This window comes from Aulonocara stuartgranti (genome assembly GCF_965226115.1).
Source record: "Aulonocara stuartgranti genome assembly, chromosome: 5".
In the NCBI taxonomy this organism is placed as follows: Eukaryota; Metazoa; Chordata; class Actinopteri; order Cichliformes; family Cichlidae; genus Aulonocara; species Aulonocara stuartgranti.
This window is the reverse complement of record NC_138943.1, coordinates 28,746,041-28,773,628: the sequence shown is the minus strand read 5'-3', so window position 1 is coordinate 28,773,628 and position 27,588 is coordinate 28,746,041. Positions and strand designations below refer to the sequence as shown.

The window sequence follows — 27,588 nt, the reverse complement described above, 5'->3', positions numbered from 1 at the left end:
CTTTCTTCTGTATGTAAATCTTGATGTCAGCCTTACTAACAAATACTTAAATCGGGCTTTCAAACCAATTATGTTATTACGGCTTGTTATAATGCGATTACAGAGCTTGATCTGGGTGATTGTCTCTTTAAGAAGCAGTGAGAGTGAGAGGAGGTGGTGCGGTTTCACACCCCGGGGTGGGAAACATGGGCGGGGCCAGAAACCGCTGAGTGACAACTGCTCAAGGGCTCTCCAACTTCGCGAGGCAGTGAGAACCCGCAACGACCAATGAGGTTAGGCTGTAACCCGGCCGTCAACTCTCACCAGCCAATCACAAGCGAACCGGGGGAGGACCATTGAATTGCTGTTGTGTTTCCAACATGGGATTACCGAAAGGTCCCGTAGGAAAAAAAAGGAAAAGTAACTGGGTAAGGGGGAAAAACTCATGGTGGTACTGAACGCTCAGAAGGAGGAGGAGGGGGTACTCAATTTAGCTATTAATCGCATCGTCGAGATTTTGTGACCACAGACTGTACCTGATAAGCAGCTGGTGGAGAACACCGGGCGTGCGGGGGGTTTAAAGTTGGATGTATTCGACCGCCGCGGTATGGACGACATGCAACGTTCGGCTTGAGAGACCAGCGCTGGAGTTTTCACCACTGTTCCTGCGAGCCCGAAATTATTTCCTACATATTCAAATTTCTGGTTTCGTCTGGCAGTTTTCTTTTGCTTAGTGTTTACTTTTTTGTGCTACTCCGCTGATCAACTGTTACTTTGAGAGGTGTACAGGCGCAGTGTCATTTAACGTCTGACTGTTGCATGTTTTCAGAGGTCGGCAAAAGCAATATCACTACTGACAAACTACATTTAGCCTTTTATGCACAAAGTTTGGAGAGTTAAAGGAGTTCGCTGTAGCAGAGTTTCGCTGCTAGTCCGTGATTTACCTTTCATTATTTTTTTAGCCCGCCTCGGACGCTAGAGGAGAAAGTTGGAAGTGGGGGACTTGTGTCAGAGATGAATGTTTCTGGGACGGAAAACATTTGGCTGCCCCAAAGTTGTCCGTGCTAGCATCTTTAGTACAAGAGGACAATTAATGCGTTATAACGAGCTTTCGTTTTTTTTCGTAGCCACATTAAAGACACCAGGTTGTGGGCACCGGGAGAGAGCTCAGCAGCCGCGCTATTAAAACTGGATACAAAATGGCGGCCTTCCTGGGACGATTTGGATATCTGTCTCGGTGTATTTTTTATTTAATTTTGTCGGTCGAATTCTTTCAAAGTTACGGATTGAGTTCAGACACACCATGTGCCCAGAACTGTACCTGCAGTGGCGACTCAGTGGACTGTAGTAATCTGGAGCTGACGGCGACGCCTTTGGACCTTCCAGTTCGGACTGTTTCCTTGTAAGTAAAGCGCTTAGTTGCTCTAACCTATTTATTGACCAGCCCATAACGGGATAACAGTGTAAAAACGTGGACAGCAGCATAGAGTGTTAGGGCTTTATTTGCTTAAACACGCCGACAGCACGGCTTTGAAGCAGAGGACCCCTGTTGGTACGGGGCTTCTCCCCAGGAATCCCGTCAGAGAAGATTTTTGTGGTTCTGCTTAGAGTTGCATAGTTTTGCTTATGAACTAAAACAGAGGGGGGGAGTGACGGGCAGCTGTCATAGAAGCTATGCCCGTGCCTCCTTTCTAACTGTATGTAAGCAAACAAAACTGCCCCCCTGCCCCGCGCGTTTTGTTTTCAGTTAGTTACCCCGTCAAAGTACTCCGGAGGCCCCCCGCGCCTCTAGAAAGTGACGGAACATTAAAACTTTACGCAGGTAGACCCTGAACATCATGTTGTAACTCCACTTGAGCTTTTTTGTTTTTCATGCTGTTCGTAAATTAAAGTCGCATAATCTTTCACAACATTGTACCCCCCAAACAAATAAAAGCATCTGTGAGTTTGACACTTGGCCAGATGCTGTGTTGAAAGACTTTTTGTGTAGTTCGGGCATTCCCTGCTGATGTTTTTGTTTTTTTTTTGTTTTTTGCTTAAATAGTCAGACTTGGGGAGTTTTATTCAAAGTAAGTAGGTTAACAGGTGTTTTTGTTATCGCGAGAAGAGCCACGTGCGCAAACGTGTATTCCAAGTTGTCTGCACTTAAAAGGGTGTCAAAGGCTTTGCTTTGTGAATTATCGTTAACTTCAAGTCATTCTGTATTTTATAACGCACTTACTTTTAGAGATGTGATTGAATGTTCCAGGCTCTGGTTTATCTTCATGCTTAAAAAAAAGATTTATCTTTCTGTGCCTGGCACATGTGCCTTCGGTTGCATCTATCTGAAGGTGTATTCATGTTTCCAGTGTTAGAGTGAGCAAACAGTCCCTGCAGCCTGAGCAAACAAATAGACCCAAACATGTCATAACAAATTAACCGTCATTACTCAGTGAGACTTATGACAGGTATCATCCTGATTCCCCTTTCTGTCTCGCTAGATTCACTTCATAAATTCAATTTCTTGGGAAAGTCACCGGCTCCTGGAAGTAAAGCTGACAACAAATGAAACTCTGTCTGCCAGATCATTTAGGAAATGAGCTAATTTGGCACATTTTTATAAAACATCCCCCAATGTATGGGGAACTTAAGCACTTACCAGACTGAATTAGATAGTTTACTTACAGACAACACTGCTCTCTGTCCTCCCTGTTGACATGTTGTTTCTCACTGGAGTATATTGCACCCACTGTTTCCAGTGACTTTTACAAATCCTTAAACTTTTGAGATTTTTTAGTGTTTGTGTGTGTGTGTGTGTGTATTCCTGGGAATTTAGAAAAAAACGGCCTTAGGACTGTTCTGGCTCCCAGGTTCCTGTTTGAGGCAGTTTTTCTTGCCCCATGTAGTCAGGAATGCAATGGCTTTAAAAAGTCCTCAGAAAACACGAATAATGGCACTTGTGCCTGAGTAGCCCCGTTGCCCTGAAGCACCTCTTAGCCATTCTCAAGTGCAGATGCTGTTTATCATGCATGCACGCAGACTCACAGTACTGCCCTGTCCTCTTGGACAATGATCATATATTGTGGGACAAATGTCCCATCTGAAACTGCTGCACTGGACCTTTTGGTTTGTGTGAAGACAGGGTTCCCCGCGCAAGCCCTGTGCCGCTCCAAGTCGGCTTCTGTTATCTCGTCCAAACCTTATCAGGCAGAGATTTAAGGACCCGCAATCTTTGTTGTTTTCAAAGGGAATGGCTTTATGGCTTTGAATTATCTTTTAAAACACCTAGGTTGCATATTTCCACACCACTTGAGATAGTCACATTGTGCTGGCGGCTAACTCAAAGGGAACCAGCTCTTTGCCTCTGGGGTCCGTAAATGAGCCAGATTAGTGGATGATTACCGTAAACCCAAAGAGGCAAGTATGGACAATTTCACCTGTGGCCCAATGTGATCCCATCATAGTGAACCCTGTGCTAACTCTGTCCACTTATGTGAAAACATTTTATTTTATTTTAGGGTATGCAGCAGTTTGGAAGGTTATTTTTTTATTTCTGTGCACTAGAGCTTGTCTCGTGTGTGGTGCATGATGTGCACAGCTGAAAGGGAAACTTTGGTATTGTTGAAAAAGACAAGATAGAGCAGGGGCTGTGGTACAGTGCAACAATAATAGTTTTAGCCTGTCAAAAGAGCTGAAAGAGTCAGTGTGCACAGTCCCTGGTTTCAAACAAAGTGTGCTTGTCTATCTCCACCTTCAGGCATCTTAGCCAAGTAATCAGTGTGGAATCAGTTCATTGTTATGATTTCCCCCTGGGGAGGGAGCGGCAGTGGTGGTGCAAGAAAAGGCAGCATTGGTGGTTGTCAATAAACACAAGGCACCCACACCAGTTTTCTTCGCTCACTCAAGTGCGCAGTGCAGAGGCTTCCCATAAAGGAAAAATTTCATCATCACCTGAGGTAAACGAGTAGAGGCTGTTAATCCACAACAACAAGCACCCTCCGTTAGTCAAACATACAGCGTGCATGCTACAGTCGGAAGCTTTTAACCCTTCAACCCTCTGCTCTGCTGTCTGTAAAATGAACATGGTTCAAGCAGCAAATAAATGAACATTTCCCACCCTTTTGTGTGGGTGAAGAACGATAGCGCTGTCATTTAGCTGCTGCAGTTATCCTCACACAGGCGCTTAAATTGGGATTACAGTAATGAACCATGGCTCTTATGACACAGCAGCGCACTCGAGGAAGCTGCTCTTGGAGAGAGTTATCATACCTTCACCAAGATGTTGGAGAATTTCAAAGCTTTTAGGCAGCAAATGATTGCAGCAACATTTTTCTTTTACACTTTGTGTTAATAGAACTGTATAATGTCAGGTTAAAGCCACAACCAAAGCAGCTCTTGCAGTTGTTCCCTGTGTTACAGAGTCAGGGAAAATGGATGAAGAGTGTAGTTTATTAGAATGGATCTGGAAAAGCCGATGAGCTTTTTGGCCAGTCAAGACAAGTGGCCAGTGGACCGGTGTTATACTGCAGTTCATCCATTACTAGCAGCCCCAAGTCCACAGAGTCCACATCCCTTGGTGGAGAGAAAACAGTAATGCTTTCCAGTTGTCAAAATAATCTCTCCTCAGGATCTTGTGAGAAAGTGGCCTTGATGGTGCATTCAGGGAAACAAAAGATGTTAGCACATCCTGCCTGGGCCACAGAAAGAACAGAGACAAATAAGACTCAAACTTTTAAGGGAAAAATGGGTGATTGACCAGGTGTGGAAATGTACCCTTAAAAAGAAGCGTATTAGCTACTTTTTGCTATTTTAGATCATTGATTACTGTATCGCAGTAATATTGATCACTATTGATCACACTAGAATGCTTTATTGCCCCCCCCCCCCCCCCTTTAAGCACATGAGATTTATGAGTGAATGCCTAACAGCCTGGACATCCAGCCTCTTTGAAACCTCTGTGGTTATGAACTTCTTCGTTGCACTTGTCCTTTCCTGTTTTACATCAGTGCTTGTAACATTTAACAAACTGTCCACCACTCTCAGATGTTTGCCTATTGTTTCTGATTGATGAATAGCCTAACAACATATAAAGCAAGTTTACTCTCACAAAGTCACATATTCCCTCTCAGGAGTGGTGTCTTATCTTATTTGCAGCCACAGTAATGTGTATTAAAAGCATTTTTGCCCACTGTGCCACTGGCATAATGGGATTTTGCAAGTAAATAAAAGCATGAGCATTACAGATTTTGGCTGCGATTGCGTGCTGGGATAGAGATAAAGCAGATGGAGGGTGTCTGTTTGCCAGCGTCTCTCCGTCTTTTCTTTTTGCTATTTGTTGTTATGGAAAGTTCCATCTTTTCTACATATATATTTTTCACTTGAATACTGAGCCCTTGAATCACTCACCTGCTCTCAAATGACCCCCTGTGTAATGTGGCATTTTGCTAGTGGTTTCCCAAGTTTTTACATGTGCTGGCCAAACTCTCTGCTGCAAGTCATCCCCAAAGTGTAGCCTTCAACCTCACTTAAAGCCTTATTGGTAAACGCTACCCCCAACAGCTGGTTTTTGGCTTCTACCTCAGGAAATAGGTTTGTGTTGGTGGTTTCGGGATGGAGAGCCCAGATGGTCGATTGCAGACTGGTTACTGGGGGGGGGGTGTAACTCTGGATCACCTGGCCTGTGGGAGTAGGAGTTCGTGGAGAGGGATGCATTAAGCGGAAGTGTCTTGTTAATGCCACAGTCTGCTTCTGCTTACTGAATCTCAGCTCCACTAGTTGGTGAAAGTCCTCTCAGTGGTCAGAAACCTCAACCACTGTCACACATGTTGTAACACACAGTGGAAACCCAAAGGAAATTGCATGTTACACAGCCGTTTGCTTGACTGCCACATATATGCAGAAATAACACTTTTATTTTCAGGTAGTGTTTTGCTTCATCTAAGCTATTAATAGACACACAAAATAGGTTTAACCACTAGTACTATGCTTGCCCTGGGTTTACTTTTTCCATCATGGCCATTTATACTGTCAGGGATTTTGGATTTTATGTTGGGACTGACTGATGTATAAACACCACAGTGCAGAAATGTTTCGTCTCTTGCTTAAACACATCAACATTTGAGCAGCTGGGGCAGAGATACAGCAACAGCACTCAGCAGGGCTGAGCCCTTTGTGGTTTCTAGGGCATTTCTCGCTACGCAGCCTTGTAATCTTGTGGTATTGGTGATTATACCAAGTTTGTTTATTGTCATAGTTTTGCTGGCCTTGCGACTTTCATGTCTGGTAGATATTTTGTAGACCTAACTTGTGTGTTTAGAAGGCTTTAGGATGATATTATCATTGGAGGTGATCTTTATCAGGCCCACGTCACTTTTCCTCCCACATCAGGCCATTAGATTTTCAGGTTAGTAGAAGTATTGGTGGTTCTTAGATGGAAGATTAAATAGAAGTCTTGTTTTTTTTTAACCGGCTGAGATGATTCATGTAACACATTAGCTGTGAACAAATTAGGAAGAAACGGCTAAAGCTTGATCCTCTACTCTAATAAGAGCAGATAAAGTCTGACATTAATATGGAGATATGGAATGAGCTCATAGCCTCACGCTGGCTCTAATGACAATCAAACAGCTGCTGCCACAACTCATTCGACAGGAATTCAGTCAGCAGAATAGATGGCTCTTTTGTGAAGACACTTTAGGGCGCCAAGTTTTTCTTTTTTCTCTTTTTTTTCCTCTTTTCCCTCTACCCTGAAGTCAGTATCTACAAAGTGGGCTTGATCAGTGAATCATCTGTGAATTCTGTACATCTGGTAAGAGTTTGGGAATCTGGAGAAGATGTTTGGGGGAGAAAAAAAAAGTGTGACTTGGAAAGAGTGAGAGGTACTGCGCAAGTGAAGCAGCTTCACCCCAGAAAACAGACAGCCCTTCGAGACACAAGGGGAGATTGGAGTGCTAACTTGGGCCAGATTTTTTTTTGGCCTCTGTACTTTCTGATACTGTAGAAAACAGCATCAACTTAAATCCCAAAACAACCACATATTCATGTGTAATCATTATTACCATGGGTAATTATTGTTCTGCTAATAAAATAAACATCACTGGGGAAGGAAATTAACGAATGAAAAACTGTCTGTCTTTTTCTTCACTTTGAAGTTAAGAGCATTAGGCCAGACTACTAGACAGGAGTACAACAATACAGTGTTTATGTTATTCTTCGAGATTAATTTGGGACACTCATTTCCCTGTACTCGGAATGATCTAACATGGCGCCATTTGTAAAACATTACACTGTTATCACACTAGACGGCAGGAGCATGCTCCTGCATTAAACCCTTGGTTTGCCTGCTGTGCAGACGGCATCAACGGGTTTGTGCTTCTCATATGGAGTGCCCAGTCTCGGGTCTGTGGGCCCAGCCGTGGGTTCAAGCAGCGCCTCGGGCTGCTGCAGAAACTTTCCCCAACCTCGTCCTGGTTTGTTTGGAGTGCGCTGCTTCATCTCCTGCTATAACCCCAAAGCGGCAACACTCACAACGGGGCTGCACATGGCCCCAAGATGTGCCTGCATCGGAAAACTTCAGAGTCACGCTCCCTGTCGGGCTGATTTCAAAGGCAGGAGCAGCCTCTTTGAGTTATGTGTGTGGGGGCAGTGAGTATCTGTAATGCAAATGGTAAAATATGCTGAGCCCATCAGCACTACATCTCTCTGATCTTGCACCTAAGTTCTCCTTGCCCCCCCTTCCAAGGATCTGGTATTTACTGTGTTTCTTTGCTCCGATTTTAACGAGTCAGATTTATCACTTCTATAGTAACGCTTGTCGGCCAGTTTATGCTTTTAACCTTGTCGAAACTGATAAGATACCGGCCCCACTTCTCATTCGCTGTATGACTTGTGTGTAAAATGGTGGCCGGGAGCTGGTGTTAGCTTTGTGTACACTCTCACTGCAGTTGCCGGGCTATAAACTGGCCTTTAATGACAGGAAGAGCAGCGTCGGTGTGTGTATGTGTGTTTGTGTGTCTGTGTGTCTGGCTCTCTGACACGCAGGTTATTATTTGACCAGTTTTACGATGCCATGAAGTCGACCACATTAAAGAGCTTTTGTCTCACAACTGGGCTACAGAAGGCTCATCCCTGACATCACTTCACACTTTGAGCGAGCAAAGTTCACACTGCATTTATCTACGATAGAAATGGGAAAAGATAATGATGATGTATCTCTGTATGTCTAAGTCCCTGCACTTTTCCTCCCTCCTCACATCTCCTCTCCCACACACAGGCTATGCGCTGACTTACAAGTGTAGTGTCATACGCTATGACATCACTCCACTACTCACAGGCTTCCTCTACTCCCACAGTACCCATAACGAAGCAATTTTTTAAAGCTTTTTAATGAGTTTTATGTGTCACATCGGCTACACAGTCCAGAAGTGATGGTCTTCTGCAGGCGCTAGGCTCCATTTTTCTTTCTAAGACACCTGCTCTATGAAGCAGGCCTTTCATGAGTTTATCATGCTTGCTTTTGAAGCGTTCCTTCCCAGGTATACTCGGATTGAGTCAAACCTTCCAACTAGTTGTTAAGGCGACCAGCTTAGGATGTTGTCAATTGAAGTATGTCTGTTGCTGTTTCATAAAGAACCTTTGATATGTTCCATCTTTAAGTGTTTTAGGGTACTGGTACTGGGCCAAGTTGACTTGGTGGGGTTGTTGTGAGCAAAAACTAAAATTTTTAGGTGCAATGCACTAGAGACGGCAGAGTGAAAGTACATCCGAGTAACTAAAGAGGCAGCAGATTGTATTGTTCAGTTATTTATTTGGAGGATAAAATAATATTTAATAATTGAAAAAGCTGTTCCTCCACATAAACTCGCCCACGCACACCAAAGGACTCAAAATCTGAGGGAAAACATTGGTAGACTGTGTGATGAATGTTAATTGTGCCCCTTTTTGATTATCCAAAATGCTTTACTGGCATCAGCACATTAATCAGAACAGATTGAAGTCATTGCGAAAATTAGCATTTGATTCAACGTTTAGATTTTCCCACACTTTTTTTGGCTAACTACCTGGCTGAGAGTGCTTTTGAGTGTGATCCTGCTGACTAATGTCAAACAGTCCTGCCCATTATGAAGTAGTTGTACCACACAATGGAATGCAGTGTTTGAACCACTCTCAATTTTTTTTAAGGTAAATTGCAGTAGTGTTTGCCATGTTTAATAAAACACAGCTACACTTCGTTTTCCAGCTGGTTGAACTATACAGCATAAACTTGCAGAGCTTTATGGAACGCTAAACCCAGTTTAGCATTTGAGAGGATATTTGGATAGTTCTTTTTTTTTCTTCTTCTTCTTCTGAGCATGTTTGTTTCTGTTAGTGTTGGCGTCTGCATCTCTCCACTCGCGGAGCAGTCGAAAACTCAAAGACTTGTATTTTTCTTACCCGATGCAGCAAATTCTTTCAGAAACTGCATGAGTGCAAGGTCACTTTCTGGAAAGCATTAACAATGCTTAAAGCTGGAGTCACATTCCCTCCTTCTTTCCTGCCATATGAGGGAGTGTGTGTGTGGTGGCGATGGGGGTTGGAGAGGGAGAGAACCCAGCCCTTATCATCACCATCGCCTCCTTTACAGTAGGTGTTAAAATACTGTGAAACTTATCTCATCTGATAGGCAAGAAAACAGATTTGTCTCAATGAAGTGGGAAGGAAAAGACGGAGTTGTGTAAATACCATAGGTGACTGAGGAAAAAAAGGCACAGGCGTGCTTGCATATACACACATAAAGGGCCAGTTCTGTTTGCTGCTGTGGCCTTTGGCACCAACCCGACAGGTTTACCCCCCAACCTCGACTTTGTTCCTTCATCCTGCTTTATCCTTCTCCTTATTTTAAACCTTGAGTATCATATCTGCAGTCAATTTTCTCTGCTTAATTCAATATTAAATATGAAAGTTAGAAATTCACAAAGCTCCATGATTGTGGCGTTTTTGGATAAATCTTTTACTTGCTTGTTATGCAGCATGGACTGCTGAAATTTCTTCTGCTATTTTGTGCCAAATGCAGGTTGATTAGAAACTACTGATAGCTTGTCCAGATGACGGCACTGCCTCTCATGCTGTCGGTGTTGGGTGTATCTTTGGCTCATTATACCTGCCTCTAGGCAAAGGCGATCAATGGGGACTCTGTGTGTGTGTTGTTTTTTTGGCTTCGTCATAACAAGGTAATTTCCTCCCGTTGCAGGGAACAATAATTTAGCGATCTAGGCCTGAATGGGAGGTGCCCCAGTAAATGATCATGACATAGACATGCATTCACACCTCTCTGTCAGCCCCGAGGGCAGACACACGCTCTGCTATTATCTCGTCTCACACACACACTTTGAGAGAAAGAAATGGGGAAAAAGACTGTCATTATCTGCAATTGAGCACAGAAGACAAGAAAGGGAAATCTGTCAAGTGAGATGGCTATTGAGACTGATGGGCATAAATTGTTTAAGAGAAAGTGTTGTGAGCATGAAGTATGAAAATGGCAGGTTTTTTGTGTTTGTTTAGCTTCAAATTTATCTTTTAAAAAAATATATGTCGCTGTCCAGTCTGTGGGCTTTTAAGGCCACTGTGGTAAAAGCCCACTGTGGGACAAGAGCAGAATGAGGAATGCGTTACATCAGGTAAAAGTGTCCCCAGACTCTGGGAACAAGTAGCTATCTCTCGGCAGGCCTGTGAAACATTCCTGGGCCGTCTCTCACGTCTGGACAGAGGGATGGAGGGGCGGGAGGCAGGCGGCTCGGAGCTGTGGGCTCCCTTTGTCTCGCCTAGCCTAGCCCCACCACGCAAACACAAACAGCGCTCTCACTGCGGCCTGCTCTGCCAACAGGCAGGCGACATGCCAGCTAGGCAGGAGGCAAGTGTGTGACACAGATAGCACTTGTCTACGCGAGATAAACTCGATTCATACGGCGTGGGAATCTCGGTGAAAAAGCAAAGGTGTGTTAGCTGTGTTTTTTTTTTTTTACCTGCACTCTTAACCGCAGTAAGGCTGTGTCACTGGACAAATCGCTCACTAATAAGCTTCTGTACAAGTCAAGTGCCAGCTATTAAATACACCGTTAGCTGAAAGTGCAGATTGACTGCTGCAGATGAATGGCCTGTGGGTAATGTTTGGAAAGTGAGCCAGGAGAGAGACGCTCTGTATCGATGGTATCGATTCGGGCCCTCCTTGAAGGCTGGCGTAAATTTATGTACTGCAGTGTTTTCAGGCATACTTAATGCAGACAGATGAGGATGTTTGTCAAATGGGAAACATAATTGCTGCTATTGATTAGGATCCTTATTTAAAGTGCTGAAAAATGCCAAGGACAAAAGCAATAAAAGATGTGAAACACCATTGCCCTGCAGGTATTTCAAATAATTGTTGTTTCCTGTCTTGTAATGAGCAACTTTTTGTTTGTTTTCAGAAATCTCGGCTACAACAAACTGACTTCCATCAGTCCTGAAGCCTTTGCCAACCTTCCCAACTTGAGAGAGCTGTAAGTAGTCACCCGCAGAGCACTCATGGTTTCTGCTGACAGTCTCCTTAAAATCTCCTAAACCCTTTTCAGTAAATGTGTTTGGCCCTGTTGGATTGTCACCTGAAGTGTCACCTGTTTTTTTTTTTTTTTTTTTAAATAAAAAAATAAAAAATCAGTTACTTCATTCTGGCTAACTCCCATCTTTGCCGCGCCGCTTCCGAGCAGCATTCTCATATGTGTTCCCTTGAACTAAGTCCAATTGAGAATTAAGTGGTGGTTTTCTATATTAAGCCCTTTCCCCCACCACCTGATACTGTGGCCAACACTGGCCTTGTAAATATTTTATATGGTGAGGAGAGGGCTTGGTTTTGTGTCACTCAGCGCCAGTACACAAGGCACACACACACACAGATACAGGAACGTACTGGTGATACACACACTGGTGACATCTTTGGCAGGCCAGCGGGCCAGTCATACGCTCCCGGACATCTGTTTTACTCCCATGTTATTTTCAGTTTTTAAAAGGATGACTTGCCACTTGCTGTGCAGCAGACGTGAAAAGTCCTATATGTTGATTTATACGTGCTTTGACTGAAATTAGTTATAACAACCATATCTAAATATGTGTAGATATCTGTGCACACACATATATCTATCTATCTATCTATCTATCTATCTGTCTGCCTGTGTGTCTATCTATCTGTCTGTCTGTATATAGTCAATTTTCAAGGGTGCTCCTTTATCAGCGGTTTGCTTCTCTAACCCTCTTCTCTCTGTGTTTGTAACTTTCAGTCGGCTAGACCACAATGAGCTGACCTCCATACCAGATTTAGGACAGGCTGCATCCAAGATTGTGTCCCTCTACCTGTGAGTATTACTACACTTACTGATTAACATGGCACCAGAAGATCTGTATCCAAAAGAGAGACCTTTCCCTTGTAGCCTGTGTGTGAGGTGCCCCTGTGTGTTCACAGCTGCAACACACACACATGCCCAGACTCACAAACAGTGACAACAACAAAGAGAGTTAAACGTTAGAGAGTGCGGTCACACTCACGTCTGAAAGGGCACAGCAAATATTGCTCTTTTAGTAATTTTAACAGATTGATGAAGCCAGCCATGCCTATGTATCCCATGTCTGCAGAGGGCTTCTGTTACTGTATTCTTAGGTCAGTTGCCTCACTGGCGTGCTTTTAAATAGTCTGTTGACATATGTTGAGAAAGAATAGGCCTTTGCATCTCATAAGTAATGTTGAATTCATGTGAAGGTAGCCAAAAATTTGACTCGACTGCATTTAAATTAGCTGGTGTCAGTACGAATTTCTGTCTTCACGGATTAGCATGTGATGGAGTGAGCGACCAGTCCTTTTACCTTTCCATGTGGGCTTGTCTGCAGTGAGTGGTGCTGGCTGTTTGGAGTGTCAGCTCGTATATAGTTCTAAGTCGTTGCTCCCAGTTGTGAAATTGTGGCGGCGGGGGGGGGGGGGGCTGGCATCTTGCTGCATATTTACAGCCGTATTTGGAAAGGGCGTGGGTGCACTTGTGTTTGTCACAAACGTGGGCTCAGCAGTGTCTTTTTTGTTTTTGTTTTTTTGCAATGGAAGGAAATTGATGAAGTGGGGGTAATTCAGTAACTTTATTCATGCTGCTAAAAGATGGCGAAAGCAGTGATGAGGCAAGCCCACAGAAATATGTGATCTTTTTATTTTTAATGTTGTTCATAATAAGATAAAGTTAATGCAATGCAAAGTAATTGAAGGAAATAAAAGAGTTCTGACACCTTGTTTTCTCAGGATGTTACCTAAAGCAACTCATAATGCAAGAGACAAAGGTTTTTAAAAAAACGGTATAAACTTCAACAAAGGTAGTGATTAGTCACATGGCCACAAAATGCAGCAGTTTCCCTGAACGTTTGTTAACAAATAGAAATAATCAATATTCTGAGGATGTTTCTCCTCGTGAGTGCTGAGCAGCGGTGGCCTCTCTGCACATGCTCCACACATGTGCAGAGCATGTGACGAATGCAGCGCCTAGCCCCTCAGCTCAGGGTACGGGGGCGGGGCTTGCCAAAAGGGGTTCGATAACAGCAAGGAAAAATATGCCATTATTGTCCTAAATTGCTTGTGTTTTAGTTAATTAAAAAATTATAAATATGTATACAGTAACAGTAATGGAACCAACAAAACGAGCTGAACTACATAATTCACTGTGCAAATATAAATGTAGCTGCAGTGCACTTCTTCCCAACACCTCCGATTGGGGTCAACAAGGCAAATAAATGTGGGTAGTGATGCTGGCCTGTGAATGGATATGGCAGCGTTGTGGTTATTGCGGTATCCACAAACATTCTCACAACTCGCTCAGCCTGAAACGAGCAAGTTAATCGGCCATCGTCGAGTGCGAACCATTAGCTTCACTCTGTATTTTCTTTCACACTTTGCTGGCATCCAGGCGGGCTGCATGGTAGTAAAGTACACAGCTGCTGGTTCCTATTACATTGGTCATCGACATATCAGATTCAGCGGGGATCTTTGTGGGAGTCACACGTCCGCCTCTCCCTGTGTGTCATCTGCCTGCTTCTCAGAATTTATCGTGATGCACTGATGTGGTCAGAATATTACTGTAAGCTGTGGACAGTTGGTAAGGGAAGCATCTGTGGTTTGATTATTCAACTCTAACAGATGTCTGTTGACGTGTATCAGAAGTTTGACCTTCTGTTATTGTGTGTCATGGTTTGTTTGTTTGGGGGGGGTTTTTTGGTCTGTATCTTTAAGTTTTAGCACAGTCTCATGTTCACTCTGCCTCTGATATAAAACAGACTGGAGCAAGTTCACCTTTACTTGCACAAACTGTGTCCAGTTGCAGGCCCTGCAAATGATTGGGGTGTCTTTTTTTGGGTCTGACTTGCAGCCTGTTGCTAGGGGAAAGGCCAGTAGTGCTGATGGGAGTGGAGGCTGGTGGGAGGGTCAGATTTTTACTAAGCCATGCAGCTGAAGTGAAGGCCCACCGAAGCACTTGCAGCTGCAGCTGTCAGTCACATAGCTTACAGTAAAATGGGTGAGGGTAGGGAAGGGGAGGAAGGATGAGAAATCAGGGAGGTAGTAATAGATCGTAGTATCAGAGCAGGATGACACCATCATATATCGAAAGAGGAATGGTTAAAGGAGAAGTAGTGGATGAGGCAGCAGGAAGGGTGCAGAAAAGAAAGGAAAAAGGAAGTGAGAAGTGATCTTGGGTTCAGTGTCATTCCCAAAAGTAAATCCAATGTGCTTTAACACACCAACCACTAAGTCCTCTGCAGTGTGTGTGTGTGTGTGTTCGCGCGCGTTCGCGCGCATGCACCTTGGCAGACACAGCAGCTCGGGCTGCTGGGCGGTGTTCCCGTGCTGTTGGTTGGAGATCGTCCGGAATGTAGTCTGACTAGAAGTTTGTGTGAGACAGTGGCTTGCATAAACATACAAACACCCAGGGAAGCAAATGGACAGAGAATCTGTCTTCAGCCGCTCATCAAACAGTAAACTCTCCAAAAGCCCAAGAGCATTTTATATGTGGTTGCTACTGACTGACAGGCTGACTCCCTCCGAGTCTTCTAGTCTATCGAATGACTTGTTGCAGACAAGGTATGCAGTCATGAATAAAAGGATCTATCCAGAAGGTGTCTTGACACAGAACCTGAAATAAATGGTGAGCTCCTAGTAGGGCTGGGCGATATATCTTTTTTTTTTTTTTTTTAAATATCCATATATTTTCATACGAGATATAAGATGTGACAATATCGTTTATATCGATATAGTCTATGTTACGTTATAATTATACTTATGGAGCCGCAAGTTTGCCTCTCTTTCGTCCACTTTTGTCTCTACGCAACGTTACTCGGCCTCGCCTCTCCTTCACTGAACACAACTTCCCTCCCCCATAGCTTCACCTGCAGGCAACGACAAGATGAACACGGCAAATCTCCGTTAACGACTTACCGTGGATCGCCCCGTGCGTGGGGCTGGACGGCGTCAACGTGTTAGCGAGCTAACCGCGCTAACGACCTAAAATCCTTTCATTTTCTCAAAAATCGATAGTGCGCCTTATGTATGAATTCTGGTTGTGCTTGATGACCGCGAACCAATTTTATGTGGTACACGGCGCTCAGCAATCTGTCAAAAAATGTTTTAGTACGACTTTGGTAAGCTATGGAGCTGCACCGCTTGATGGATTGTCGGAGCATTACGGCTACCGTAGTCTGGAGCCTCGCTGAGTGCACGTACTGTGCTTCAACGTAATATTACCGTATTGTGTGTGTATAAGGGCCATAAATGGCACCTGTTAAGAGACATGGTTGCAAAGGCTATGTCCACACGTACCCGGGTATTTTTGAAAACGGAGATTTTTCTATGCGTTTGCACCTTTCGTCCACATGTAAACAGCGTTTTCGGTCACTGAAAACCGAGATTTTTAAAAACGCCTGCCAGGGTGGATATTTTCGAAAACTCAGTTTTTGCTTTTACATGTGGACGAGGAAAACGGAGAAAACGCAGCGTCAAAGGTGTGCGCCTTTTTTGATGTCAGACTGTGCGCCATGTTATTGTTTCGGTGAAATGAATTTCTACAATGGGGGAGACTGTTACTGTTAATTTTACTCTCTGCAGTGTTTAAATGCTTACACATACACACACAGTCACTGTCCCTCCACACATAGGACTCGGTTCTGCTTCTATGCGCCATCTTTGTTTACTATCTCCCACCGAGGCTTCTAGACTTCTGATTGGCCAACATTTCTACACGGTTAGGAATATATCGCCACCTGTTGCTTTGGCATGTTCCTAGCAGCGTTTTCCTTCATTTTTGCGTTTACGTGTGGACGGGATTATTTTTTAAAACAAAAATGGAAAATCTCAGTTTTCAAAAATACCCGTGTACGTGTGGACGTAGCCAAAGAGGATTTCAAACTCAAGGCTGCCAGCCACGCAGTAGAACTTGGGAATAGAGCAGCTGTGAAATCTGTCTGTCTTTGTTATTATGCTCATCGTCTTTTAGTTTACATTTTGACTGCACAATTGTGAGCTTTTTGTTATGCACAAAAACAACATTGCTTTCTTTTATTTATGGAGAATTATTATTTAATAAATGCTGATAATTTATTTTTGAGTAATTTCTTCATGTACATCTACGCTGTATGTTAATAAGTGCCTGTGTGACATCTGGGACACAGCTTTGACTAAGAACTCTCTTTTTGTTCTTACCTTATGGCTTTAAAAAAATACCGAGATATATACCGTATATCGCCATCCAGCTAAAAAATATCGAGATATGAATTTTGGGTCATATCGCCCAGCCCTAGCTCCTAGGATTTTTGGCATTATAAATTTCTGCCAAATGAAGAGCAATAATTGCAAAAATGAACACTTGTGGGTTTTTTTTTTTTGTACATTCATTATTCACCTTCACTGGAAGGTGAAGAACGAAACTGTTGACTGATTCATGTGGGTGTGCAATATACAAAATGAAAATCAAGTACATCAGCCTGGCTTCAACGGAAATAATAGGAATGCTAAAAAGAGACGAGTGGGCAGGTGAGTTGCTTTTGTTCTCAATGTTTTGTTTGATTGAGAAATGACTCAGACTCAAATTTTTGGCCTTTTTGGTGCCTCTTGTAGCACTCTCCCTTTGGTGCTTTCATCCTTTCCGTACATGTCTGCGAGCTCTGTTTTTTGCTGCACTTTTTGATCGGGTACAGACAAGCATGGCGGGGTGGTCGAAACTTGTGGTCACTTTCAATTTGATTAGATGTCCATCAATCATCACATAAAAGACATGAATTACTATTAAGTCATCTGAGCATGTCAAACTTTCTGTTAAATCATCCAAAGGCCATATGCCAGGCACCCACAGTTCCACAATACAGTTGGCGAGCCTGCTGATGTCCTGCAGGCTCCCAGAAAGCCACAGCAGGATGACAAGCAAACCAGAAGCAAGTAAATGTTTTAAAATCAGAGTGTCAAAGCGACAGCAGAGCAGCACAAACTTTCCTATTGTGCTCATCGCCTGCTTCAGAGGGGCTCTTTAACACAGCTTGGGATAGAATATGTATGGCCCACTGGATGATCTAATTTTCAAATAATTCTCCCTTTGTCCTGACAGTGGACTTCAAACGGAAAGAGACGGGCCAAACAATCGACTTCAGAGATGGCACTGGAAACAGGAGAATGGGCACGCTAGTGTATCCCCCCCAACAAATGCACTTTCCATACATCAAAACACGTGTCAAAATGAGCCGGGCTCATGATAATCAGATGGTCGATGGGGCAGGGTAATGAAATTTGGAATTAAGTGGAATCAAAGCGAATAAGGAACTCCTGGACATCAAAGGGAGCACGGGTGAACCGAGCTCCTCTTTATCAGAAATGTCACTAGCCGTATGATAATCAGTTTTCATGATCGCTACTATTGTATGTGCAGACTTCAAACACGATGAGCGCCGAGGCTTTATCCGTCTCTCACACGGTGCAGCTGGGCTCTGGCTGTGGGAGGGGAAAGTTTGATTGGAGCGGTGGAGGAGGAACGGGGGGGGGGGGGGGGGTTCAGCCTCTCCCACCAGTTTGAGACTGATCTGTTTTTCCACAGTGAAGGTCACCAGCTGTTGACCTCGCCTCACCCCATAATCCCCCCTCATTTTCTCCTCACCCCTTTGCTTCCTTCCTTCTTTCTTTCCATCCCTTTCTTGCTCTTATTGCTCACTGTTGCCACTGTCTGTTGCTCTGGCCCATGTGTGCGTTTGTTATTTGTGTTGTGTGTTTGCGCATGTGTGCTCATCCTTAACCATTTCTGCCACTGTTTATTCAGGTGGGCCACTGTGGTTTGAACCCTCCTACATCCCATACACCAATAAATGACTGTGTGTGTGTGTTCATCTGCTGGCTGCAGGCTAGAAAAAGAGGAGGGATTGACCTTGTTTTGATGAGTTTGACTGGTAGAGCACCTGCCACCTCACACTTTCCGTGAAGCACGCACACGCACTGCCCTTTTAAATATAACACTACCAAACTCTTAAAAGGTCAAGTGAATTGATTTAAAGATGCTGCACGTGATTTGGTTAAAATCTCTCTGTCCCTGATGTTTGATAAGTAATAAGCTGCCTAACTTCCAAGAAGACCGTGACCTTTTATTAACCGAATTGGTTCGACATGGTGATAGTGTGTATTATCAGATTTGGAAATAATCTACAGTAAATCTGAATGAGGCAGGCCACGTGACAGTACTCTTAGGTTTGGATCATAGACTGTGTTTAAAAGCCACTGTGGATTTTTGAACGATTAACCTTAGCATTATGAAGAATGTGATGTGAAAGAACACTATTTTAGACCAGAAGGTGCAATGCTAAGCTATCAGCTACTGTCAGCTAGTGTGAAGCCTTAAGTGGGGTTTTGTTGTTGTTGTTGTTGTTTTTCATTGCTAGTTTGCTGTTTTGAAACCATACATAAGATGTGCTCCTTTCTGAAAAACCGTTTTGTTTAATTGTGGCCATTCTAACTTAATATTTCATTCATTATTTCCTGGAATGAGTGACTTAGCCTAACAACTTATCGGGAAAGTCTTGCCCCCTCCCTGATCAGACGATTGGCTTCATTTTTCAGACCTATATCCGTGCTGCCTATCGCTGTACCTTCAGGGTTCGTACGGGTGCTTGAATTTGACCCTGAAAAAGGCGTATGAACCCTGTACCTTACAACAGGTTGCATCGTCTACCAGAGAATTACATTAAGATGCTCCAAAAAGCACCAAAATCCAGTACTGTGACTGGAATTAGGAGAGATGCAGCTTTACAGACAGTACCTGACGAAGGAGGGGAATTAGCTTCCAGCTATATTAATTTCATGATAGACGTTCAGCGATTAGCATTATGATGCAGCAGGACTACTTTTGGAGCCATGAGAGGAACTGTAGTTTTGTGGCACTCCAGACAGCTTTGTTTAAATTCAAGAGAAAAAAGAAGTTGGTGTCATTTGCTGGAAAAAGGCTCTTGGGAAGTTGTGATTAACTAGTTAGAAGCATCAAATGGTTTTGCCTTACAAGGTGATGTCAAACACGTTGCTTGTGAAAGCTAAAAAAAAAAAGCCTCCGTCATGTAGCAAAGATCTCCCTTGAGTGGTACATGTCAGATGATGAAGTGGCAGTTTGCTTATTGCTCTGCCTTTTTGTGTTACTCTGTCGTGTTTCCTATCTTTTTAAATGTTTTGTTTTAGTTTTGTAAAAACAATGGATGTGGTACTAAATGGATCCCCTGACCCTAGTTAGCACCTAGTCATGTGTCAAACGTGTCATCCAGCAAAAGCTTTCATGTACACTCAGATTACACAGGCCTTCAGTCTCCAGACACACACACACACACACACACACACACACACACACACACACACACACACACACACACCACTTTGGTTGCAACACGGATAAATGTCAAATATCACACTCCATCAGTCTATCTCACTCTTTATTATATCACTGTCTTTCTCAACCTCTCTGTGTGGAACACGTCTGCTCCACAAAATAAAGTCAAGTCAAGTCAACTTTATTTGTCAATTCTGCCACATGTACAGGACATACAGAGAATAGAAATTTCGTTACTCTCAAAGAGCACAGATGTGGAGGAGGTCAGAATAGGGTAAAGAGAGTCACCCTCATTTCTGAACAAGAGCTCTAAACAGGACAGCCTGAGAGGAAATTCAGTCTCCTTTCAGGCTTCTGGCTAAACCAGGCTAGCACCCACTGACAAAGCTCGGCGGAGATCGAGGTTTCCTTGTGTGAAAACTCCCTGGGTTCATTAGGACCTTTAAAGTAACTCCTCTCCCCATTTCACAGCATACCAAGATTTTCCTTCAAGTGGCTCTGGTTCATCACTGAGGCCCCATCCATCAGACAGATTTTGTGGCTGTTTTTTTGTCCTTGGGAGTTGTTTAAAGAAGACCAGCCTCTGTTTGGAAGCACTTAAAGTACTACATTTTGTGGTGGATGAAGACCACTTTGTTCTGTGTGTTGTCATTCTCTCACTCTCTCTTCCCGAATGGGCTTACAGAAGCCAGTGGGATTGGAGTGGCTTCCCTGATGGGAAGAGTACACAAAGTTTAGGTAACAGTGAGGACCACACCTTATGTCTTCTGTTTGTGTTCTTTATTTTTCAGACATCATAATAAGATTCGCAGTATTGATGGCAGGCGGACTGGGGAGCTGCTTTCTGTGGAAACCCTGGACCTGAGCAATAATGACATTACTGAGCTGCGAGGACAGTGCTTCCCTGCAGGCCTCCATATCCGAGATCTGTAAGTAGCATCTCAGAGGATTCCTGTGGCACGTCATGCACCAGCTATTTAATTAAAACAAAATTAAATAAATTAGTAAAGATAAATATGTTATTTATTATATGAGGAAACTTTAGTTCTGTAACTAATATTAAGTGATGTTAATGGACATGCACATGCAAAATAACATGTTTTCCAAATATAAGATTTCTAACAAACCTCACTGTGGCTTCCCTTTGTTCAGGTACCTCAGTAACAACAAGATCAATGTGTTGGAGCTCGGAGCTCTGGACCATTTGGGCGAAACCCTACAGGTTCTACGACTGAGCCGAAACCGCATCAGCCAGATCCCCGTGAAAGCCTTCCAGCTCCCGAGGCTCACCCAGCTGTGAGTGCCACTGGATTTGATCAGTTTTAACAATGTAGGCTAGTGTGCTGACAAGCTTGAGCTTTGATCTGTCAAAACAGTTCACCCTGCAAAAACATTACGCTGTTGTCATATCATATTTAGGCTGAAAACCGAGCGCCTTTCCCAATTGTAGTGTTTGGAAACTACACAGAGATGAGCCTTTTCCCTGAGAAGGAGCTTCTAGTGTCTGCTGATTGAGCTGTGTGTGTGTTTAACATTTAGAGTGCTGTTAGTGTGAGCTGTACCACTAGGGATGGATAAGACCTGACTAGGTAAACACCAGAGCCATATTATTGGTGATTTATTGCCTTCTTCCATATCCCCCAAAGTGGTTAGTTTAGTCCCCACACCATGCTCCTTTATCTTCGTCAAACTTCCCTCTAGCATAACGGTGAGGTAGACCCATTTGTAGCTCAACGCCTCCATTCTGGAGAGCAAAGGGACTCGCGTAATGGGAGTCTCTCTCCATTGTGGCTCCAGTAGTTTCCCCAGGTGCCTTTTGTTGGACATGGGGCCCCAGTGACACTGTATCACCACATGCTAGAGGTGATGCACATGAGACACAAAAGAAGCTTTGTGAATGTTTATCTTTGAAAAAGCTGAAGGCTTTTACAGCCTACACACACGCGCACACACACACACACACACACACACACACACACACACACACACACACACACACACACACGCGCACACAGCGGCTGTACAGATTCATTGTTACATCCACAGGCACCTCAGGCTTTTTATACAAAGAGAAAATGAGTAAAGTTTTTAATCATCTCACTCTGTCTTAATTCAAGGGGTAATAACACATGTAGTGTACAACCCTGGCCCCATACCACCACCAATGCTTGATAAATGCCTTTGCTGAATAAGGGCAAAACAAGGGGAAGATGTTTTTTCTGCTGCTTCTCTTTAAAATGGTCTTCTGTTTACAGTTATCTGTTTTGTCCTACCACCTTTCAGTGAGCTGAACAGGAACCGTATACGCCAAGTGGAGGGTCTAACCTTCCAGGGTTTATCCAGCCTGGAGGTGCTCAAACTACAAAGGAACAGCATCGGCAAACTGACTGACGGAGCCTTCTTTGACCTGGCTAAGATGAAAGTCCTGTACGTACTAAACATGACCTTTAATCATACCAAAGAGAATCATTTATTTAAAACTATTATCCGACTGGTTTTGTTTTACTTTCACAAGTTCTCCTGCACAGCAGAGGACAAATCCGAATAGTTGGAAAAAAAAAATCTAATTTAAAGAATTTGGGTGCTGCAGTTAGTTTGGAGCGAGCACTATCTGATTGGCTAATCCTATTTGCACTCATTTACTGCCATTACAGGAATACTCACTGACTAAAAAAGATCTTTTTGTACCCTTACTGGAACTTTCTCACAATTACACTTTTCCCCCCTCCACCCAGAACTTTTACATAATCACTTAAATTACACGCAAAATAACAGAGTAATGCTCACAAATTGCATTGTAATTTATGTCACAGTAATGTGGTGAAGTGTTGTGAGATCAACAGATTCTCACTGCAGTATCTCTGTGTCATGCAGGCACCTGGACTACAACAGCCTGACGGAGGTGAACAGTGGCTCGCTTTACGGACTGACTTCCCTGCAGCAGCTGTTCCTCAGTAACAACTCCATAGCACGCATCAATCCTGATGGGTGGAAGTTCTGCCAGAAGCTAAGGGAGCTGTAAGTACCAGCATTCAAATTAGCCCGAACGCACACTCTCTTGCCAGATGTACCGCTAAAACGTTTCACCGGAGAGTGGTTAAATATCCGAAAAACTCAGCTTGGTAACGACAAAAAGCGTATATATCAGTGCAGTTTGCATTTTTTAAAATAAAGGTTTAAATGCTAGCTCTTAAAGTTTCCACTAACACTAAATGTGGATTCTTAAAGCCTCGAGAGCCCAACTCTTTTGACCTGCCACCCATATCATCATCACCATCTCCCTTTCAGGGTTAAACGACATTTTGTTTTAACACTCAGTACGCTTACACTATTCTTAGGATTAAGCCTGTTTATCCCATAATTAGAGCTGGGCTCAACAGCACTCGAGCGCTTCGACATGAGTTTTTGTGCTCCGTGTGTAAACCTGCGGCAAACCGGCGTGTAAATCCTCCGCTGGATGTTGTGGTAATTACACTGAAGGATCACCTTCACTGCCTTTGTCTGCCGAGTTATTATCTGAGAGTCTTTCCTGCACTGTTGACACGACTGTCGTAATGCCGCTTTAAAGTGCTTCGCTCAGCTGAGGCGTTGCTAACTACGAGGTAGCCGGGGCTATCTGTGGCGCCTATGTTTGTTTATGTGTAACAGTCAGAATGGATAAAGTGGTAGATGGTGATCGCGCTAGTTTGCTCTGGGTATCTCAGCGCCGCTTCCTGTACGCTCCCAGCACACGTTTCTCCCAGCACCACACCTTTCCACCAGTTATATGATTTTATTATCTGCGTTTTGATGACCCTCACGGCTGATAGAAGTGAGTGACTCGTCTTTATGAGAAGCCTTGTTATTGCATTCCCGATTCGCCGGGCTGAACTGGTCATCAGGGAGAATCTCTGCACACATGACTAGTCAAGCAAACCTGAGACAGACAGAGAGGGCAATAAAATGCACAATACTGCCTTTGAGCACTGTTTGAAAGATACCGTTGTAAGATTTATTATCAGTGGTAATCAGGATTTGCCATAAAAACCACGAAAAGAAGAAACATTCTTAGAAGTCTCTTCAAGCTGTAGTTTCATTTCTTTTCTTTTTTTTCCTTTTCTTTTTAAGATTGCAAGTAAACCATCTCTCTGAATTCCTAAAACAGGGGAAATCCCTTGGAAACCCATGCAGTGTCGACACCCCATTAGTATGTTCCTCAGGCCTTTTAATAAAAAAGAAAAGATTTAGAGGCTGGATGTGAATATGAGCAACATTTTGAGGGTTCCAGGACACGAGTAGCAGTTTATTCCCCTGGGGTTTACCACACGCTTAAGTAGTCTTATAAACGGAGGTTGTAGACATGCTGAGTCCCAACCCAGAATTTCTTTTCTTTCCTGTCAGACGATGCGAAGCTCATTTAAGCTCTGACTTCTGCTAAATCCATTCTCCGTTAACATCATGCGGTGTGGAAAACCGTACAATGGAAAAACGCATCATAAACTGGCAAATGGTCATCGAATGGGCTTTGAAACTGAAGTATAATGATGTTGTGAGCGGTCTCAGTGGTCTGCCAACCTTCCAGACCTCACACAGAATATTTCTCTCTGTCTGTTCTGTTTTTTTCCCTCACTTTCTCTCTGTCTCTCCTCTTCTTCTGTCTCTATTTCTTTCTCTCTCCAGGAATTTGTCTTACAACAACTTAACTCGTCTGGATGAAGGGAGTCTGGCAGTGCTCGGGGATCTCCACACCCTCCGTCTGGGCCACAACTCTATCAGCCACATCAACGAGGGAGCCTTCAGAGGCCTCAAGGCTTTACGCATCCTGTAAGTACACCAGCCCACCCCCAACCACCATTACCAAGCCCTAAACAGACCCCTAACTCACACATTATGCCCCTGCTGACCATAAGGTTAAGACGTGCCACTTGGGAGCAGTGAAAATTGAGATGCTTAATTTTGTTTTTTGCCTGGGTGACATTTGATAGTTAATCTCATGAAGTCCCTTCGTTTGACATAGGAAAGAGGGAGCTGTTGGCTTTCAGTGAGGGTTTACTGTCATTTGTATTCATGTCTTTTACAAGGTGTCTATTGTCATGGTTTCTGTAGCAACTTCTTACTTTTTTAGTGCCTTTTTTCACTTTGTTTCTTCAGTTTTGTCTGGGGCGTTTGTTTTGTCTCCAAACACCCAGCAATCTTGGATCTAAAAGGGTTCTGTGTCACTCGGCTCCCTTGAGATCCTTCCTGGCTTTTTTGAAGCCATGAATGAAGATAGAGGATTTTTTTTTCCTTTCCCTGATCCACCATGTGTACAAAAAGCCCAAAGAAAGAAAAGGGGAGAACCACAGGGAGAAAGCCGGTGGATAAATCCAGCAGAAAGACTTGGGGGTCTTGGTCCCTAACCAAGGTCTTCTTGGCTGAGCTGTTCACAAGAGAGCCAGAGAGGAGAGTAATACCAGAGCTTGCTAGAAAGGCTCTCTGACAGCAGGGTCAGAAGCCAAGGCACATAAGGCTTCTCCCTCTGCTGGCACGCTGGATGCCAGATAACTAGCTACAGAGGGTGGAACAGGGAGCTTTCACTGCCATATCTCAGCCCTTCTCATGTTTTTCTTTCTTGTCTTTAATTAACCGCTTTGTTTCATTTGGCTGCACACTTTCAAAGCCCTCTTAATGCCCATTTCTTCCCCTCTGTTATTCTAAGTGTGTTCTGTCATCTCCTAACGATATCCCACAATACATATAATCTCTGTCTTAATTTTGGAATTTTTTCCTCCTCTCTTGTACTCCTTCTGCTTGGTGTCTTTGAGGCAGGCCTAATCTAATCAGCAGTGGGGAGGACGTGCATAGGCTGGGCCCTGAAAAGGAGCCGGGGGAGCTTTAATTGGGCCGGAGTGGCTGGTTGCGCTGGCATGGGGCTGGAGCCTGAAACGGGGTGTGAAAGCTCCAAACAAGCCAGCCTGCCCTCTAATTCGGCCACGGGGGTCGTTGGCTCATCGGGGCCCCCCTCTCCGTGCCCCCATCTCTCCCTCACTCTCTCTCTCTCGCTCGCTCCTCTACTCTGCAGCCCCCGCCGCTGCCCTTGCTTTAACAAGGCAATAGCCTTTAACATCCACCCAGCCAGAAAGAGTAGGAAATTGGCAGCTCCAGTCCAGTCAAACAGACACAGTCGTCAGCACAAAGTGAAAAGAACCAAAAGGGGATAAGAGATGCTTGGAAAGCAAATGGGAGGAGGAGTGGAGGTGGCTATTGTGGTGGGGGCGGAGGGGTGGGGCTGACCATTAACCCCGAAGGCCTTTCTCAAGTTTGAGGAAAGTCTTTTTTTTTTCTTTTTAATGGCTTGGAGAAGTTCTCAGACTCTGCCGCTTGTTCTTTTTGATCACCATGCAGCAGGGCGGAGCGGTGGCCCCTCTGCAGCTATGACTTCACTGAAAGAGGTAGCTCTCAAGCAGAAGCATTCAGCAAGTGTTCGGAAACCCCCAACTTTCGTTCACTCAATCTCTTCTGTCTTTGTCTGGCCATGACTAAGCTTGGCTGCTAACCCCGTCGGCACTCTTGACTGCGCCGTACCTGCCAGCATCGGACTTGCAGTCCGAACTGTCTGGCTTCTGGCATTGTGTTCTTGCCAGTCCCTCTACGCCATCATGAATTATACATGTTTCCCTGCACTAGGGTTTGCCTCAACACACCAGCGCGCATGCACACGTTTTCACACGCACACTCCTTCTCCACCCCTCTAAGGAAAGAATATGCTTGGTTGGCAGAGCAGAGCGGGAGAGGGGCTCTTTAAGCCAGGTGCAGCGGGGGCGAAGGGGGTAACCCGTGACTTCCAAGAGCAGCTTCTGCCAGGGCTGTGAAGCGCTTCAGCGCTGCCAGGACCAATCCCTGTTCCTCTCCTCAACCGCCTTCCGCCGTTCTTATCCTCCTCTTTTCTCTCATTCTCCACAGGGAGCTGGACCATAACGACATCTCAGGCACAATAGAGGACACCAACGGGGCCTTCTCTGGATTGGACAGCCTCATCAAGCTGTGAGTGTCTCCCCTCCTTTTCATCCCTCAGCCCTGGCCTGCCACTGTCTCTCTGCTCTCTTCAGAAAACAAAAATAGAGAAAGCGAAGGGAGCCGCCTCCTTTTCTTGCATCCCAAAGCCACTCCAGTTTAAGTTTGTTTAGAACTTTGAGACACTATCACGACCCCACACTTTACTTTGAAAAAAACATGCTCACACTGAGCAACAATTTAAAGGTCCCCTCTTTATTTAGTTTATTAGTTTTTTTTCTCCTCATCCTATAGAGGCCACTTTCTCTTCAGTTCATTCTAGCGTTCATCTTGTGATTTGATTGTAAGCTTTATGGGCAAACTGGGTTCTCTTTGCTGATAATGGCTGGAAAAATGAGTCATGTTTTTAATTACTCATTGGTGCTTTCAAACGCCTTGTATAAAGTTCAATATCAAAAGTTAGTAAGCTTAGAAATTACAGAGGCGTGAAGTTTCTGGCAATGAGCAGCAATCATCAACCCACAGGATGAAAAGATGATGTCCAGCCAAGATGGTTCCCAGTGTGAGCACCGCTGAAAGAAAGAATGAGAGAAAGAGGGGAGAGAAAGGGCTTTTCTTTGAGCTGGCAGGGGTTCGCTCCCCAATAGGCGAAGGACTATTTCTCCTCCATAGCCGCACTCCCTCTCATCCCCTCATTCCCAGTCTCTGTTGTTAAGAGCTGAGAGAGGGTGAAATTGAGGGCCGCATTCAGTCATCAAACATCAAACGCCTCATGAGCCCCGCC

The 27,588-nt window shown here is 44.2% G+C and overlaps 1 protein-coding gene across 2 annotated transcripts in view; it reads left to right on the top strand.

The window, feature by feature from the left end:
- Positions 1 to 223: 223 nt before the first annotated feature.
- lrig1 (leucine-rich repeats and immunoglobulin-like domains 1) overlaps positions 224 to 27,588 on the top strand; it is a 35,837-nt gene continuing 8,472 nt past the window's right edge. Inside the window, exons 1-9 of one of the 2 annotated variants that reach the window (XM_082533689.1) lie at positions 224 to 1,381; positions 11,400 to 11,471; positions 12,246 to 12,320; positions 20,624 to 20,761; positions 20,985 to 21,128; positions 22,116 to 22,259; positions 22,707 to 22,850; positions 24,492 to 24,635; positions 26,754 to 26,834. In XM_082533689.1, coding sequence (XP_082389815.1) covers positions 1,179 to 1,381; positions 11,400 to 11,471; positions 12,246 to 12,320; positions 20,624 to 20,761; positions 20,985 to 21,128; positions 22,116 to 22,259; positions 22,707 to 22,850; positions 24,492 to 24,635; positions 26,754 to 26,834 — 1,145 coding nt within the window. In that variant the 5' untranslated portion in view covers positions 224 to 1,178. The remainder of the gene's footprint in view (positions 1,382 to 11,399; positions 11,472 to 12,245; positions 12,321 to 20,623; positions 20,762 to 20,984; positions 21,129 to 22,115; positions 22,260 to 22,706; positions 22,851 to 24,491; positions 24,636 to 26,753; positions 26,835 to 27,588) is intronic. The other variant, XM_082533688.1, reaches the window with a different exon arrangement.